The 15,058-nt window shown below is 34.3% G+C and overlaps 1 protein-coding gene across 1 annotated transcript; it reads right to left on the reverse strand.

Annotated features, from left to right (window-relative positions):
• Window positions 1-527: 527 nt before the first annotated feature.
• rgr (regular) lies at window positions 528-14,394 on the reverse strand. Its single transcript, XM_068290549.1, has 5 exons — window positions 13,278-14,394; window positions 2,779-2,958; window positions 2,371-2,715; window positions 1,913-2,305; window positions 528-1,847 (listed from the first exon to the last, which is right to left on the reverse strand). The coding sequence occupies exons 1-5, from the start codon at window positions 14,040-14,042 to the stop codon at window positions 849-851; spliced, it is 2,682 nt and encodes an 893-aa protein (XP_068146650.1). The 5' UTR covers window positions 14,043-14,394; the 3' UTR covers window positions 528-848.
• Between the last annotated feature and the right edge of the window lie 664 nt (window positions 14,395-15,058).

A 15,058-nucleotide genomic window follows, 5' to 3' on the forward strand; every position in this document is an offset into this window, starting at 1 on the left:
CTTTGTCGTAGTTCATTGCATTTTTTGTTTATATAATATATAGTAAGTTTATATGTATGAATGTATGTAGATCTGTTGCCTTAGACACAAATCATTAGTGCAATTAATTAAAAAAATGTTCAGTTGTTTATGAAAAGAAATTAATGAAATCTAGGGAGGAGTATAAAGAGAAAAGGAAGGAGGAGGGGAGGACAGTAGGCCAACTTGTCACTTGCACTTTCGTAGAGTAGCTGCAGACGGAGAGGGAGTGAGTCATAAGTGAAGGTGCCCGTCAAGTGGAGTCAATAAAACGTATGTACATATTGATAAATTAGCCGAATGACAACGGCGCCGACATAAAATATAAATAAATGGCCAGACAATTTGTAAGACCGGAATAATCTGAGTGATATATATTCGAAGTTTGATCAGGCCTGTTTGTATGTATGTGCGTTGAATCGGTTTGAACCGGTTAGACAAAACTGTTTCTCACAAATTAATTGACAATTATTTATAACATGTTGCTAGTTTTGATCATCTGGCTTAAGTTATTTTTAAATTTGAAAATATTTTAATCATGCTTTAATTAATATTATCAGGTTTTACAGGTAAATGGGTAGGTATTTGTATATGCATAGGTACTTTGTGTTTGGTTTCAATTTCATTGCTCTTTGTGCTAATCATCAGTTGATTAGCTTCTCTAGATTACATTTACAATACACTTAATATGAAAGGTAAAAGCTTAAAAAAAAATAAATAGATTACTTAAATGTTGTCTTAGTATGATATGATAAGAAGGTTCCAGCACTTTTGGGAGTAACATCTTAAAGCTGCCTGGTAAACATGCCATGGCAAACTCAAATGCAATCTTAAGTGGTCTTGTCCTCCTCTTCCTCTTCCTCCTCCTCATGGGCATGGGCACGTTTTTTATGCCACCGTAGACTGGCAAACTGAGCGAATCGTTTGCCACATTCATTGCACTTGTATTTCTTTACAGCCAAATGGAGTTCGGTGTGTTTCTTTAAATTGCCATATGTGGTAAAGGTTTTACCACAAACAGTGCACAAATGTTTCCGGATGGCCCAATGGGAATTCATGTGATCGGTAAAACGATTCTTCTCATAAAAACCCTTCGGACAGATGGGACAATGAAAGGTACTCTGATTGAGATGTCTGCGTCGATGAATATCAAAGAAAGACCAAGTTTTAAAAGATTTGCCACACAAATCACAAATGTAAGGACGCTCGCCCGTATGACTACGCATATGAATGGCCACCTCAGTGGATGTTGCAAATCTTTTATCACATCTTTCGCAGGCATATGGGAAATCCCGACGATGTCTGCGTATATGTACAGTCAGATTGCAAGGCATTTGAAAGCCTTTGCCACATAGTGTACAAATAAATGGCTGCGTATTATCATGACCCGAACGATGAACCTTGAATTGATCACAGGTCTTAATCAGCTCCGAACAAACATCACAACGAAATGGTCCCAGATTCTGTTCCAAAAACTGTGATAGCTTGGCATGTAATAAGGAAATACTACTACAAGCATTTGGTGGTTGCGTTAAGATTTTTCTCTTCTGTGCCGAAAACTGTTTACGCATTTCAAACAGAGTCTTTTCCAATTGCTCGGCAGTGAAGCAGTTTGGCCCATTCAGTGTTGTATTCAATTCATCCAACATTTGACCCAAAGCCTGACTGCGATAGGCATTTGATCGAAAATCTGGATGATCGACATCCCATAGGGCTGGGTAGTTTCTGTAAATATCTGCGAATTGTAGTTGATGTTCGGCTGTGGCAAATTCTATGGCATTGGCATTAATAAATTTTGTTTTTTGGTTTGTTTCAACTACTCCTACTTTCTGCAAAACAAAATTACATGACATTAGTTTTTTCTTGGAGTTCGTAGATATTCATTTTTAGTTACTTTGCTTATTTTATTGAAGATTTGCTCTTGCAGGATATGTTGTAGAAATTCCATTTCATCAAAACACCAAAGTTTTGGTAAATATAAACCTTTATGTTTTATAACCATACGTAATTCTTTGCGATAGCGTGTCCTTAGCTTTTGTATTTCCTTATAACATTCGTCACCGCTCATCTCATAGTTGAGATCCTCATGCAATTGTGAGGATATTTCATGATATAATTCCTGTTTACAGCAGCTAGCAAAATCATAATGTTGGGGATTCCACAAGCATTCTTGACGCTTAAAGGCATCGAGTATATAGCTTAATACCTCACGAAATGTAGTGGATTTTGTTGAGGATTCTGTATCAGTCTCGCAAGCATTTTCACTTTCGACAATTTCAATTGAGATCTGCAAAAAAAAAGAAACCATTCAGTTTCATTGCCTTCTTCCTGCTTTTATTTCAAATCTCTTACCTTAGCTTCCTTTTCGGCTCGTTTGTCCTCGATAACAGTTCTTAGGAAATTCATTTGACTAAAATACCATAATCTGGATTTATATTTGGTACCCAATGCGTTTAATTTACTTAATTCACGTCTATAGCGGCCACGCAGTTCTTTGAGCACGGCAAATATTTCTGCTCCGGTCAATTGCAGATTGAATGCATTCTCTAATGGTGCAGCCAATTCACTATATACACTACGTTTGGCATTATATTTATAGTCTGGATGCTTGGGATTCCATAATTTTTCTAATCGTTCATAGGCCACTAGAAGACAGCTAACAAATTCACGATTTCGTTCTAATTCACGCCGTGAGCTCTAAAAAAGGCACATTTATTCAATAAGAGTTATTTCTTTTGGGTTTTCAAAATGTTTTCTTACCGATTTTAAGTTACTGGTGGGTGTATTTGTTTGATTTCTTGTGGGTGGTGTAGCTGGCGGTGTTAGTTGCAATGCAATATCAACTGAATGCTGTGCATTCTGTTCCTCTTCGTGCTCCAATTGTTCTTGCTGTTGTTGTTGTTGTCGTTCCTCTTGTTGCTGTTGTTTTCGTTGCATGGCCTACAAATGAATAGAAATTTTACATTATTCTCTTAAGTCTTCTCTGTAAGCAAAAGGTCTTATGATCATTCTACTCCAGTCAAGTGTTTATCGCTTGCAGAAAAACAGACAAAAACAATACAGTACAATAGTTCGGGGTCAAAACTGGTTACACTTTGCAAAAAAAGCACTCTTTTTTTCAACCAATTTGTGCCATATTTTATTTAATTAATAAATTTCGTTGTAGCCGAAATTAGCTTCCAAACGATTATCTTATTAACTCGCTTTCTTTCTTAATTTTAAAGGTTTTTAATCAATCACCTCAAATTTTTTGTAATTTCATCACCGTTTACAAATATTGCAAACTTAATTTTTTTACTTGCACAAAACTGTTTAACTATAATGTTTATTATTTGCTAGTTTGCCACTTTCTTTGATCCAAACTTTCAGTCTTTTACACTAGCATAGTCTCTTATGAAATCTCAAGAATTATGAAAGCCACATTAGCTTATCTGACATCGGGACATTCATATATGTAATTGTTATAAATAGTTCTGAAATTTCTCAAATTATATTCGAGTTATTACTGAGCCGATAATAAATTATCTAATAATATCTAGGCTCATCGTAGATAACAAAATACATAGGTATGTATGTAAGTATGTATAAATATATTTTTTATAATTTTATAAAAATTCATTAATGTCAATATATTTTTACTCAAAGCGTTATTGGAATATAAATATATTTTTTTTTTGTAAAGTGTGTAAAAGTGCAAAATGAAAAAAAGGGAAAGTCCCCCCAGCACCCGCAGGCAGACGCGTCACTGTATACAGAGACCTGAATACGTATGGAAGCGGCTATTGGCCTTTTGTTTGTCATCACATTGTTCCTTATCGCAAACTTGCATATGGGGCGACTATATGGAGGGCCTGACATATGCCTGTATGTCAATTTATACATACAAACATGTATTCATCTGTATATATCTATTGGTTTTGATTGTTTTGGTTTGAATTACAGACGGTAGTGGGAAACCCTCTGATACTTATTCAGTACGGGTGTCGTATTTTTTTCTGTTTGAATAAAAAAAAAAAATGTATATGAATAATTCAAGGGCAATGGGATCAGCAAGTAATGTCGCAATGCCCTTTATCAGAGTTTGGCTGGAATGCAAAAGAAAACAAAAGATATTTGTCATGTAGAAGACAAAAGTCGAGATATCAAACAATATATAAATATAGGGGCATTTGCTTTTTAAAGTTATGCTAAAAGTCAGTGGGGTCTCCGGACCCAGAACTTTCTGTAATTCAAATATATTCTTCTAAGGCAGTATTAACCAGTTTCTACTCGTTTTTCTGTATATGAGGCTAAAGCAATATACATACATACATATCTTACTTTACTTTTCCCCTTATTGCTTTCATTTCGATTTGGTAATAATAACTAATTAAAGTTGTCGCCCGATTGTCTCAAATTAAGGCAAACAAATGCTACAACTGTTGTGGCTCATTCTGTTCTTCGATATTTATACTCTATAACCTAAGGCGTTGCAATTAGGGTATGGTGAAATAAAGTAATGTTTACTTAAAAATTAAAGTGAGAGGGGAAAGGTTTATTTAGGTAGACTCCAGAAAAAAGTATTGATATAAAATTAAGATTAGAAGAATATTTAAACCAGAACTACCCCTCATCCCAAGTTTGACAATTCTTAGAGTTTTACTGGTTTGTGCAAAGATCCAAAAACCCTATTAATTTTCCTTCCTTAGTGTAAAAATAAAACCTAACACTGGCACAAGCAATCTATGGCAATAGGATTGTATCTCTGTGCAAAAAACGACCCTTTGTTTTACTGGCACATCTCGTGAAAAGAACTGCTAACGGATAAGCTAATCAAGCCAATCAAAGATCATTAGTTTTAAGAAAAAGTCGTCTAGTTAAAAATATTTAAGAGACTATTCATTTGAATTCGTACTTCAGTTAACCAAGTCTGTTACTAAGAATGCTTTTAAAAGATCAATTTAAAAAGGGTAAACGAATTAATGATCGAAGGTTCTGGTGTTCCAGACAATATGAGCCTTAGAGAGTTGTTGAAAAACTGGCCTAAAAAGATGACGCAACTTGGAAAAGTGTTATGCCCAGTCAAAAACCTTCTAGAGTTTTATTACATTAAGTACGGTCCCCCGTACATAAATCTTTGTAGAAAGTAATTTATTTGACAGTCAGTGTCGAAATCACTTAAGATTCAATTAGTTTTTTTTTATCATGATATCCATCTATTTTTTCAAATTGTTAAAAATGCAAAATAAAATTTTTTTTTAATTTAACTTAAGAGAGCCAACAAAGGGAAGTGAGTTACAAGTTTGTACATACTTAATCCGAAATTAAAAAGGCTTTTGCAAAACCCTAAATATAATTTATTGGCCAACCGGTTAATGTGCTTCACATCGCAAAACCTTGACCTTACCCAAATTACAGAGAAAAGCGCATAAATTATTTACCTTTCGTTTTTTCTTTGTTTTACCCCTTTTTTCCTTTTTGGAAATTGCTAAGCTAATTGAATAACCGAAGCATGTCAAACCTTGGCCCCAATTAAAAGTGCAATTTAAAACGTCATTCGAAGTGCTACTAAAAATAATTTCACTTCAAACTACTACGAAGACTAGAGACCAGCCCAGGCCACAAATAAAAAAAAAAATAAATAAATAAACACACACACAAATTTGAAAAGTAAAACTAAACTAATAAAAAGTGGGAGGCAAACACGCCTTCAAAAACCCAGCAAAATAAACCTAACGGCTATTAGCATTGGGTGGGGTTTTCACCCCTTTACACACACTCCCTACCCCTCCCGGTCCCTTTCAGTTTTTGGGCTTGGACGTAGCCTGACTTGGCAACAGGAAATTGGCTAGAGTTCTAGCCAGAGAGCAAAAAATGACATATGTATGTCAGAATTTGGCTCGACTTATCCTATAATCACGGGGCTTAAAAACAAACTTAACTAGAAGCTTGACTTATGTTGCCTCTATAATCCCGAATAGGAGACTGGTGAGTCTTGTTGATAGCTTCTCAGAGATTCCATCAAAACGAATTTTTGGCAAACATTCGCAGTATCTACACGGTATATGAGCTGCACCACTTATAGGAAATAGTTTGACTAATCTTAGCATTATCTTGAATGCTGATCCCAAAAACTCCGTAATTATTAAAATCTTTGAAATTTTAGACTACAAATATATAGTCAGCATAAAAAGCTGAGTCGATATAGCCGTGTCCGTCGGTGCGTATGAGTTACCCAGCCAACTTTTTTAGCTTTTTATTAATCAAGTACGAAAATCGACCCGTTGTCGATGAATTGAGTTACAGAAGAAGAATTTTGAACATGTACAAATATTATTGCCAAGAGCATTTAAGCTTCGCCATAGCCCAAGTTTCCTTTTTTGATATTTTTCAATGTATTGGTCAATATAAAAGGCAATATTATGGGGTGGGACCCGACAACTACAAATGCAGAGCAATTCGTACTAGAGCCGCCAAAACAAAGGGAATTCGTAAGGCATGGGTGTGGTTATTCTACCATGGACAACGCAAGACGCTCCACCTCACCCTCATACATCTCCGTCTTCTTCTTGTTCCTCCCCCCTTGTCCTTTAATTCCACCGGCAGTGAACTTCTCTCTGCGTCATTTGGCCCAAGCACAACTGAAACTGGGAGGCAGGCGCAACTGTGTTTATCAAACACGCAATTGAAATAATTGATCTAGTTAACAAAATTGCATAAAAATTCAACAAACAAGAACAAAATCAACAGCAAATGAAATGTTTAGTTTACTTGGAGTATATTGAAACCCGATCGCAGACCCATCTCAATTATTGAATTAGTTTTGTTCTGCTTGTCTTTGTTTTTTTTGCTGTTCTATATTTATTTATGCATATATGTTCTTTTTTAATAAAAAGGGGTCGAAACTTGTTAGAACTTTTGGGGGAAGCTATTGACAAACAAGTAAATATGAAAAGAGGGGTGGCTAGCGGGGGAGATTAAATGCATGTTGGAATGCAAAGTCTTAAAAAAATTTAACAAAAATGGAACAGTTTGTATACCATTTTCAATGAAAAGCCTTGTTTCAGCTAATAATTTATAATGATATCCGTCTGTTTGTACACCTAGATCTTAGAGACCATAAGAGACAGACCCACGTAGACTCGTGTACTATGTAAACATATAGAGTTCAATTAAATTTTTGCCACGCCCCTGAAATTTAATAACATAATGTTTTAGCTGCAAACATTTTGGTGTTACCCAAAGCATCTATTAAGACTGAAAACGCAAAACCAATGAAAAGAAGCCTACTTCATTTTTGACTTGAGCTCAATAATTAATTCAATCCATAAGTAGAAATCAAACGAAAATACCAGATGCCCATGTAATTAAGTCAAACTATAAACCTGACCCCCACCACCTACTTTTAATACATTTTCGTTTATAGTGGTGTTTAGTGTGTATTATAGCATTTGCCAGGAAACTTAGTTTTCGCCTTTTGTTTTATGTGTTTATAGCCCACAGCTGAGCTTAGGGCTTAGTTTAAAATTGACTTAGTGTCGGCGCCTGAATGACTTTTTCTGTTAATTAATTTGTATGCCGCTATAGAATTGTATTGTATGGGGAGAAGTAATCATTCATATCGCATTCGTAATGACAAAAAGAATTTGATGGCATGGCCCGCATTTTTGTCTGGGTTGTCGCTTTTTAGTGACAAATGCAATAAACAATCATTCGTCGCCCGTTTTTATTGAGCTAAACGAGTGCAAACCGAACTGACATGAATTGCCCAATTGGATGTTAGCTCTTTGATATACTGCCGCTATGACGTCGCCTTTTCTATTTGGATTGATCACTAATTGACAATTAAAGGAAGATATAACAAGATGGTCCAGAATGTGTCATAAATTATAAGGTTTCAAAACTCGAAATAATTATCTAAAGGAAAGATTTTGAACTTCTCTGAGCTTGTGATTTAACTATATGTACCTACATATATAACACTCAATTATTTGGAAAATAAGCTTTAAGTTATAGAAACATGAATAACTCCAAAAAAAAACTCTTGTTAATAAAATTTAAAAGTTTCCAAATCTGTTTTAATTTTGCAAATCCTGAAAAATTATGATTTCTTAATTTTTGAATTTGTAACTTTGTAGACCATTAGAAATCTTTTAGAAACTCCAAAAAGCTTTGATTGCACAATTGGATTCTAGGCCAACAATAGGATAAAAGCAAACGGACTGAATCCATGTTATACATTTCCACATACACATGTGTGTTTATTATAATAATATGCAATCTTAATGGCGTACTAACTTCCTAATATTCCCAAAAAAATGTACAACACGCCAACCTGAGGTCGCTCGTAAAATGGCTTATACATAAACATTTGTATAGGTCTACCCGTTGATGATGATAATAAACGACATGCTAATCCAAGAACAACACACTCCCTTAAATATTGCGAAAAAAGAGAAACCCAATGTAGCGGACTAATAAATTATGAAAATATATTACAAGACAAAAAAAAAAAAAAAAGGGGAAAAAACACGTAAGCCAACAGAAGCCCCTGAACAATACTTAAACATGGAAACCTTATATAAAGGGTAGGGGCGAAAGCAAAATCCAGAAAGAAAAACAAAGCTCAAAATCAAAGATAGCACCAAAAGGAATCAAATGCAATCAATTCATCGCAACAAAAGCAGAAAAACTTTAAACAAATAATAATTGTTAATGCTAAAGTCAGTCAAGCCAGTCACAAGACGAACTCGAACAAATAAATAATAATTTAATTAGACTGCTTATAAAAAAAACCTCCTCAGCTGATTGATATGTTCTACGTGGGTGAAATCGGACCTTGCTAAACAAATGTTGAATTAAACTTGTTAATTAATTAACAACTGATAAAAATTGAGTCAAATTCAGTCAGCTTGAAAAGCTTGTGGTTTTCCTTAAGCAATCGAAAATCGAAGAAACAAATTATCACCTGTTGTTTAAACAATATAAAAACCGAGTAAGATTAGATTATTAGAAGCATATTTATATAGGCCATTCATATGTAAGACTATAAAACAGACGGGACTTGATTGCGGGGATGATATAAAGAGAGCAAAACTTTGATTTTCGTTTAATTGATGAGTTCGATTTTATGATAAGATTTTAACTTTCGGCTAAACCAGAGACCTTAGTCCAGAATTAGACCATTTCGATAAGATTTAGAAATGATGATTTATGTCTGTAGAGGTGAAAGTTCTGATTTAAGGATGTTGTAAATAGTTGTCAAGATTTCTAGTTATTAATAAGCTGAGATTGAGTTTACTTTTCATTCTACGAAAATAATGATTTGCAAATTTTGCGTCGAGTGAACTTACGAAAAGGCCCAAACTTAACGTACACTTCCAATCAGCACCTAATGTATATTTAATCAAGAATAGTATAACATTATAACGTGGTCTCAATTTATTATTTTATTTTGCGGAGTAAATGTTTTTTGTGTATGTACATATGTACAAATGTGTATATTTTCGGCATTAAGAACCATTCCTTCGGCAATTTATTACACTTTCTTTTTTTCCTTTACTTATCTTTAACAATTGAAAGTCTATTTGTTGCGCAAAAATACTTTTAAAAATGCTTTCATTTTGGAGTACCCACTTTTAAATTTCACCATGATTTTTCCTGTTATAGTGTTGTAAATATTTGTATACATTTATATATTACCTACTGACGTATGAATTTTACTAAAAATTGCATTCCCAACTGGCAGTTTCTTGTCAATTGATAATCCAATTACAGTAATTAGCTTTTTGCTAGTGATAGTGCTTCTCATCCCCGGTTTAAGTAGTCATCAATATGTCAAATAGCCGCATACTCGTAATGCCTCGATTCGGACAATGATTTATAATACATGGCAATTGATTTTATGGCAGGTGCTCTAAAAATTCCAATTTACTGGTGTTTAAATGTACATTATATTTACCTTAGTTAGTGCAATCGGTCTACATTAAGTAATCTCTCTCTCTATGTGCCTCTCTTTCTCCATGCCCCGACTTGCCACTTACTTGCCTTTTAAGCCATTTTCAGCGACTAAAATCTACAAATTATTTTATTACCCACCCAAGACTCTCCAAGTGCTAGCGGCTGATAAAGGAGCCCCCCCAACCGCCAGTAGGTGTTGGAGGTGGAGGGCGATTGACGGCTTTATTTGTGTCTGGGACAATGATAAACGTTCCGATTGATCGATCGTCTGGTGAAAACTGACTTGAAGTGGCGCGTCATTTGTTTAATTTTGGTGTAAATCTAAACCATCAAAATATCTTTTAAATATGCCCTCATGGCGAAGTTGGGGTCGGGGCTGGAGGACAAACTTTAGATATTGATTTTCAACTTTGTTTTCTTGTACAAAAATGTTCATGTCTTTCCTAGTCGCACTGTAATGACTCGTAGAGTCTGGCAAAAAAAAAGGTCTACCTAATCGAAGCTTAGATAATTTTTTCCTGTTTGTTTACACTTTTTTGTGTTCTAGATAATGGCCAGACTGCGTGTTGGTGGGACACAACACATAGAGACCAAAAACTACAAAGAAAAAACGATAATAAAAGTAGGAAACAGAAAAAAAATAAAATTTGACCGATAATTTTATATAGAAAGTTCTAAACATTCTTTACTTACCTTTTATTTTTGGCCATATATTGATAAAAATACAAACCCAAAATAAACCCCATCATTAATGGTATGTGCCTTACGATCTCATAGTATCTACTTGTACATATGTGTATACTATATTTGGTATTTATATTCCATCGTTTATATGTATACATATATGTAAATATGTGCAAATGTATGTTCATACATACATACATATGTACATATGCATTTTCAGGCATATTATTTATTGACATTTACATTGAACGTTTCTAGGAAATATTTTGGCATTCTATTTATAATTTTCTTCCCCTACCATGTTCAAAAACAATTTTAATAGAAAAAGTAATAATTGAGCAAATTCATTTCCTTTTGGGAAGTGTGTGAATTCTGATTTATTTCTAATAATATTATCACTTTTGACAATTTGCGAGACGTCAACGGCACACAAAAGTGAACAGCACAAAAAAGCTGATAAATTTTTTTTGCAAACATCAATGAAATACTAAGATTTTGCTAGTGACGTAGTTTTTGGGAACCTCACAAAACCATCAAGCATTGAAACTATGTCATTAAGTGGTGGAAATTTCGTACAAATTTGCAAGAGTATAAAATTCTCTGGAATTGCTTGAAACTGATAAGGAGTCATACATAAGTACGCCAAAATGTAACTGTGAATTTATGGACTAAACATTGCTTAAAAATTTGATGTCATTTGAAATAACATATAAATGGGAAAACTGGGTAATCGGGTTGTTAAGATTAAACAAAATTTTTGCAATCGTTAAAGTTTTAAAAGAAAAGGTAAATATAATTAAAAAGAAAAGATAATGGTTTTTTTAACACGATTAGCGGGCATTTCAAATTTACTATTCAAAATACAACTAAAATCTTTCTAAAATAAGCATTTCGCAGTATTTTCAAAGCAGTTGTAGTATTCTAAAAAAAGATATAGTATTTCCAAAGTAGTTAAAGTATTTTCAACAAAGTTGATGCATTTACAAAGTAGTTAAAAGCTATAACGTTTTTCCCAGAACATTTTTTTAAAAGACCCTAATTAAATATGTTAAGTATGATTTTATAAATTTATATATATTTTAAATATTTATGTTTTGGATTTTGGTGTCAAATTTTGGGATTTTACGGTACAATTTACAAAAATTTATTTTTGAAAACAAAAGACTAAATAACGAAAGTGAAAAGGCAATTGTCCGATCTGGAATGCTAACAATGTTCATATACAATAAACATATGTATAATTTATTTATATAGAATGATCTGTGCAAAATATTAAACGCTCTCCAAGATGTGAAAATTACTTGTACTATGTACACATATAGACAGACCTACAGAAGGTCATAATACTGACTGCATTTACATATACATACATATAGAAAGTTTGATTTTTATGGTGATCATTAAATGCATATATGTACAGTCGTACATACATATGTACATATCTATAAGATACGTAAATATTTTTTATCCCACAGGCCAAGCTTTATCAGAAAATTCAAAAACTTATTTTTTGGCCACAAATGTGTTTCAAAAACACTTAAAATTTGTTGTGTCCCAAATTTTGTTGCTGTTCTTGTTAGCACATTTAATTGCCCCAAGATGAAATGCACAACGATGACAACAAGACTACTTATTGTTTTTTTTTTCCATTTCCACCACAAAAACGAACCAGGAGAAAAACAAAATTATAAAAATAAATAAATGTACATATTGGAAAAAAAAATCCAAACAAAAAAGTGGAAAAACTGCGTCGCATGGGCTGACAAAAATCATAAAAAAAACGAAACGCGAAAGAAAAATAAAACAAAAATAGCCGAAGCTTTGCTGTACGATATACGGGTGGAAGTCCCTGACAAACTGATGGACTGTCTCGCTCATACGCCCCTAACCAAAACAACAATAACAACAAAGCAAAATAGCAACAAGAAAAAGTGGACTACAACGGGATTAAAAGGGAAACGCACCCACACAGCAAACAACTAACTAAAACAAAAACAAAACAGCGAAGCGACACACTTTTATTTTATGTGTGTATTTATACATGTGTACGTGTATTTATGTATGTTCCGTTATTTTGAAGGTCAAGTGACCAGCTGAAAGCAAGTGAAGCCCTTTTCCGGAACTACCTTATGACTCGGAAGACCAACTTTTTACATTTTTTTTTGCATTAAAAAAGCCAAAAGCAACAAGAACAACAATAACTAAGGCAAAAGCGGGGCAAACCAATTATACAGTAACTACAAATAGAAGAAGAACGTGATGAATAATAAAGAAGACAACAATTGGAAATAACAGAAATTATTGTTTTAAGTTATTTTGAATATTGACTTTTTGATAGACAAACAATATTTCTAAAATTTTGTAACTTTTGTATTGACCTTGTTATCCAAAAAATGTACATATATTTAGCTAACCTATGAATAAAAATAAATATTTCTTACATTCTCGTTCCAAAAACTAATCGTGAAAAAAAAATTGGCTTTAATTACACCAACTAGGCCATTAAAAATTAATTAATTTATAAAACTTTATGAAAAATATGAATATTATAATGTGTTTTTCAAAATTGCAGAACAGTGTGTCGCAGATAGGCGATGTAGACTTTAACAAAAGTGTATCAGCAGCGATTAACTTACCACGCGTCGTGTCTCATATCGTGGCAAAGGAGTTGGCGTCATATCCTCAGCCAAATCATGACTAAGTGTGGGCGTACCACCCATGCCCGCCTGTAATACTTTAAATGGAGCCAAAGGCGGCAACGAACAACTCGGACTTGGACTTGGACTTTGCTGTTGCCGTTGCTGTCCGTCACTGGAAAGAGGCGGTGAGGGTGGCAATGGCAATGGTACTGGATTTGACATGACATAAACCAAATCTATTCCTGCAGCCAATGACGTACCCTGCTGCTGCACTGGTGGGTGGTTCGTTGGGGTCGTTTGGGATATGTTAACCAACTGAAGACCCACACCCAAAGATTGCGTGTCAAACACCTTGGCGGTACTTGTATATTTATTTGCTGGTGTTGTTGTTATTGTAGTCTGATGGTCTAGGTCCGTATAGATATCGGGGCAAGGGTAGGTGCCGTTGGCGCTGATGACGCCGCCGCCGTCCATTTCCATTATCATTAAATCCGTTTGAGTTGTTTGTTCGATTTTCTCATCAGCTCCCCCCTCTTCGTAGCGTTGTTGCACCTCCTGCAGGTGTTCACGTATATGATCCATAAAGACAGTAAATTGCAGACAAATGGCTGGGCAGAAGGCGCAATTAAAGCCAAAGCATTGTACATCCGGTGATGTTGTGATTTCGCCACATTTACGAAAATAAGCATAGTCCTCCAGTTGCCAATTGAATGTTGGAGGATGCACTTGCTCTGGCTGTTGCTGCTGTTGAAGTGGCATCATGGTGGTGGTTTATATTTATTATTTCCTTTTTTTGACAAAATTCGTAGAGCTTCGCTTGTGGTGGGGTGATGTGGGTGAGAGGAATAAACACAGAAAAAAAGCACCCAGAAGTGCAAAACGTTACGGGAAATTTTTAAAACGCGCTATAAACAACCGGCACATGCAGCAACAAGAAACAAAAGTTTTTGTGCCACAAAACAATCAAAATCTCCCGTCGTTTAAGGTAAAAGAAAAAACCTGTCAATTTAAAGAAAAGTTTAGAAAACTTCTTATTTATTTCTTTGAAATCTCCGAGTTTTCAAATTTTCGACAACCCGGCGAAACACACAACAACCGCCCGCGTTAAAAACAAAAACAATACTGCACAACAAAAATAAATTATCACAGCAAGCATTTCGAATGAATGCTAGAGGACATATCGCATATCGATAATAGAATACCCAATAAGCACTTTTTATTTTGAAACTTCTCTAAATTTATTCAAATTATTGATTTAAGCCTAAATCCTTTTATAATATAATAAAAAGAGAGCAACCATATTTGGCGTATCAGTATTTCTTTAGAAATATAGGAGCCCTTTAAGCCTCTGTATATATTCTATTGATAACATCTGAAGAACGACATATAATTGATAGACACAAACTTAAACAGAATAAAAATGCTTTATAACTAACTTGTTTATTCAATTTATCTATTTTTCGTTTAAAAAATATGCCACTCCCTGCTAGGATTTTAAAGGAACGAGCTGAACGTCAAGCTCTTCTGTGGCATTCATACATTTCTCTTCTGTTTTTGTTATTTGACTGTTTTTGGACCGAAGAAAAGCGAGCATTTCAGTCTTATTCAAGCACTCTTGTGGTTGTCGTGCTAATAGACGGTAACTGCGATCACGAGCATCCTGTTTGCGCTTCTTTTCCTTGACATTTTCCTCTTCTTGCTTTTGTCGAAAAGATTCAAACTCCTTTTGCTTTTGATTTTGGATTCGACGCTTTTGTTCAGCTATCCTGGTTCGTTCA

Source organism: Drosophila tropicalis, unplaced genomic scaffold, assembly GCF_018151085.1.
Source record: "Drosophila tropicalis isolate 14030-0801.00 unplaced genomic scaffold, ASM1815108v1 contig_593, whole genome shotgun sequence".
In the NCBI taxonomy this organism is placed as follows: Eukaryota; Metazoa; Arthropoda; class Insecta; order Diptera; family Drosophilidae; genus Drosophila; species Drosophila tropicalis.

Bases quoted from the DNA above. Each gene is read 5' to 3' on its own strand.
- rgr (XM_068290549.1), bottom strand. From the start codon at position 14,042: ATGATGCCACTTCAACAGCAGCAACAGCCAGAGCAAGTGCATCCTCCA. The intron at 2,959-13,277 runs GTAAGTTAATCG...ATTCATTTGTAG, and splicing joins GATATGAGACACGACGCGTG to GCCATGCAACGAAAACAACA. The intron at 2,306-2,370 runs GTAAGAGATTTG...TTTTTTTTGCAG, and splicing joins GAGCCGAAAAGGAAGCTAAG to ATCTCAATTGAAATTGTCGA.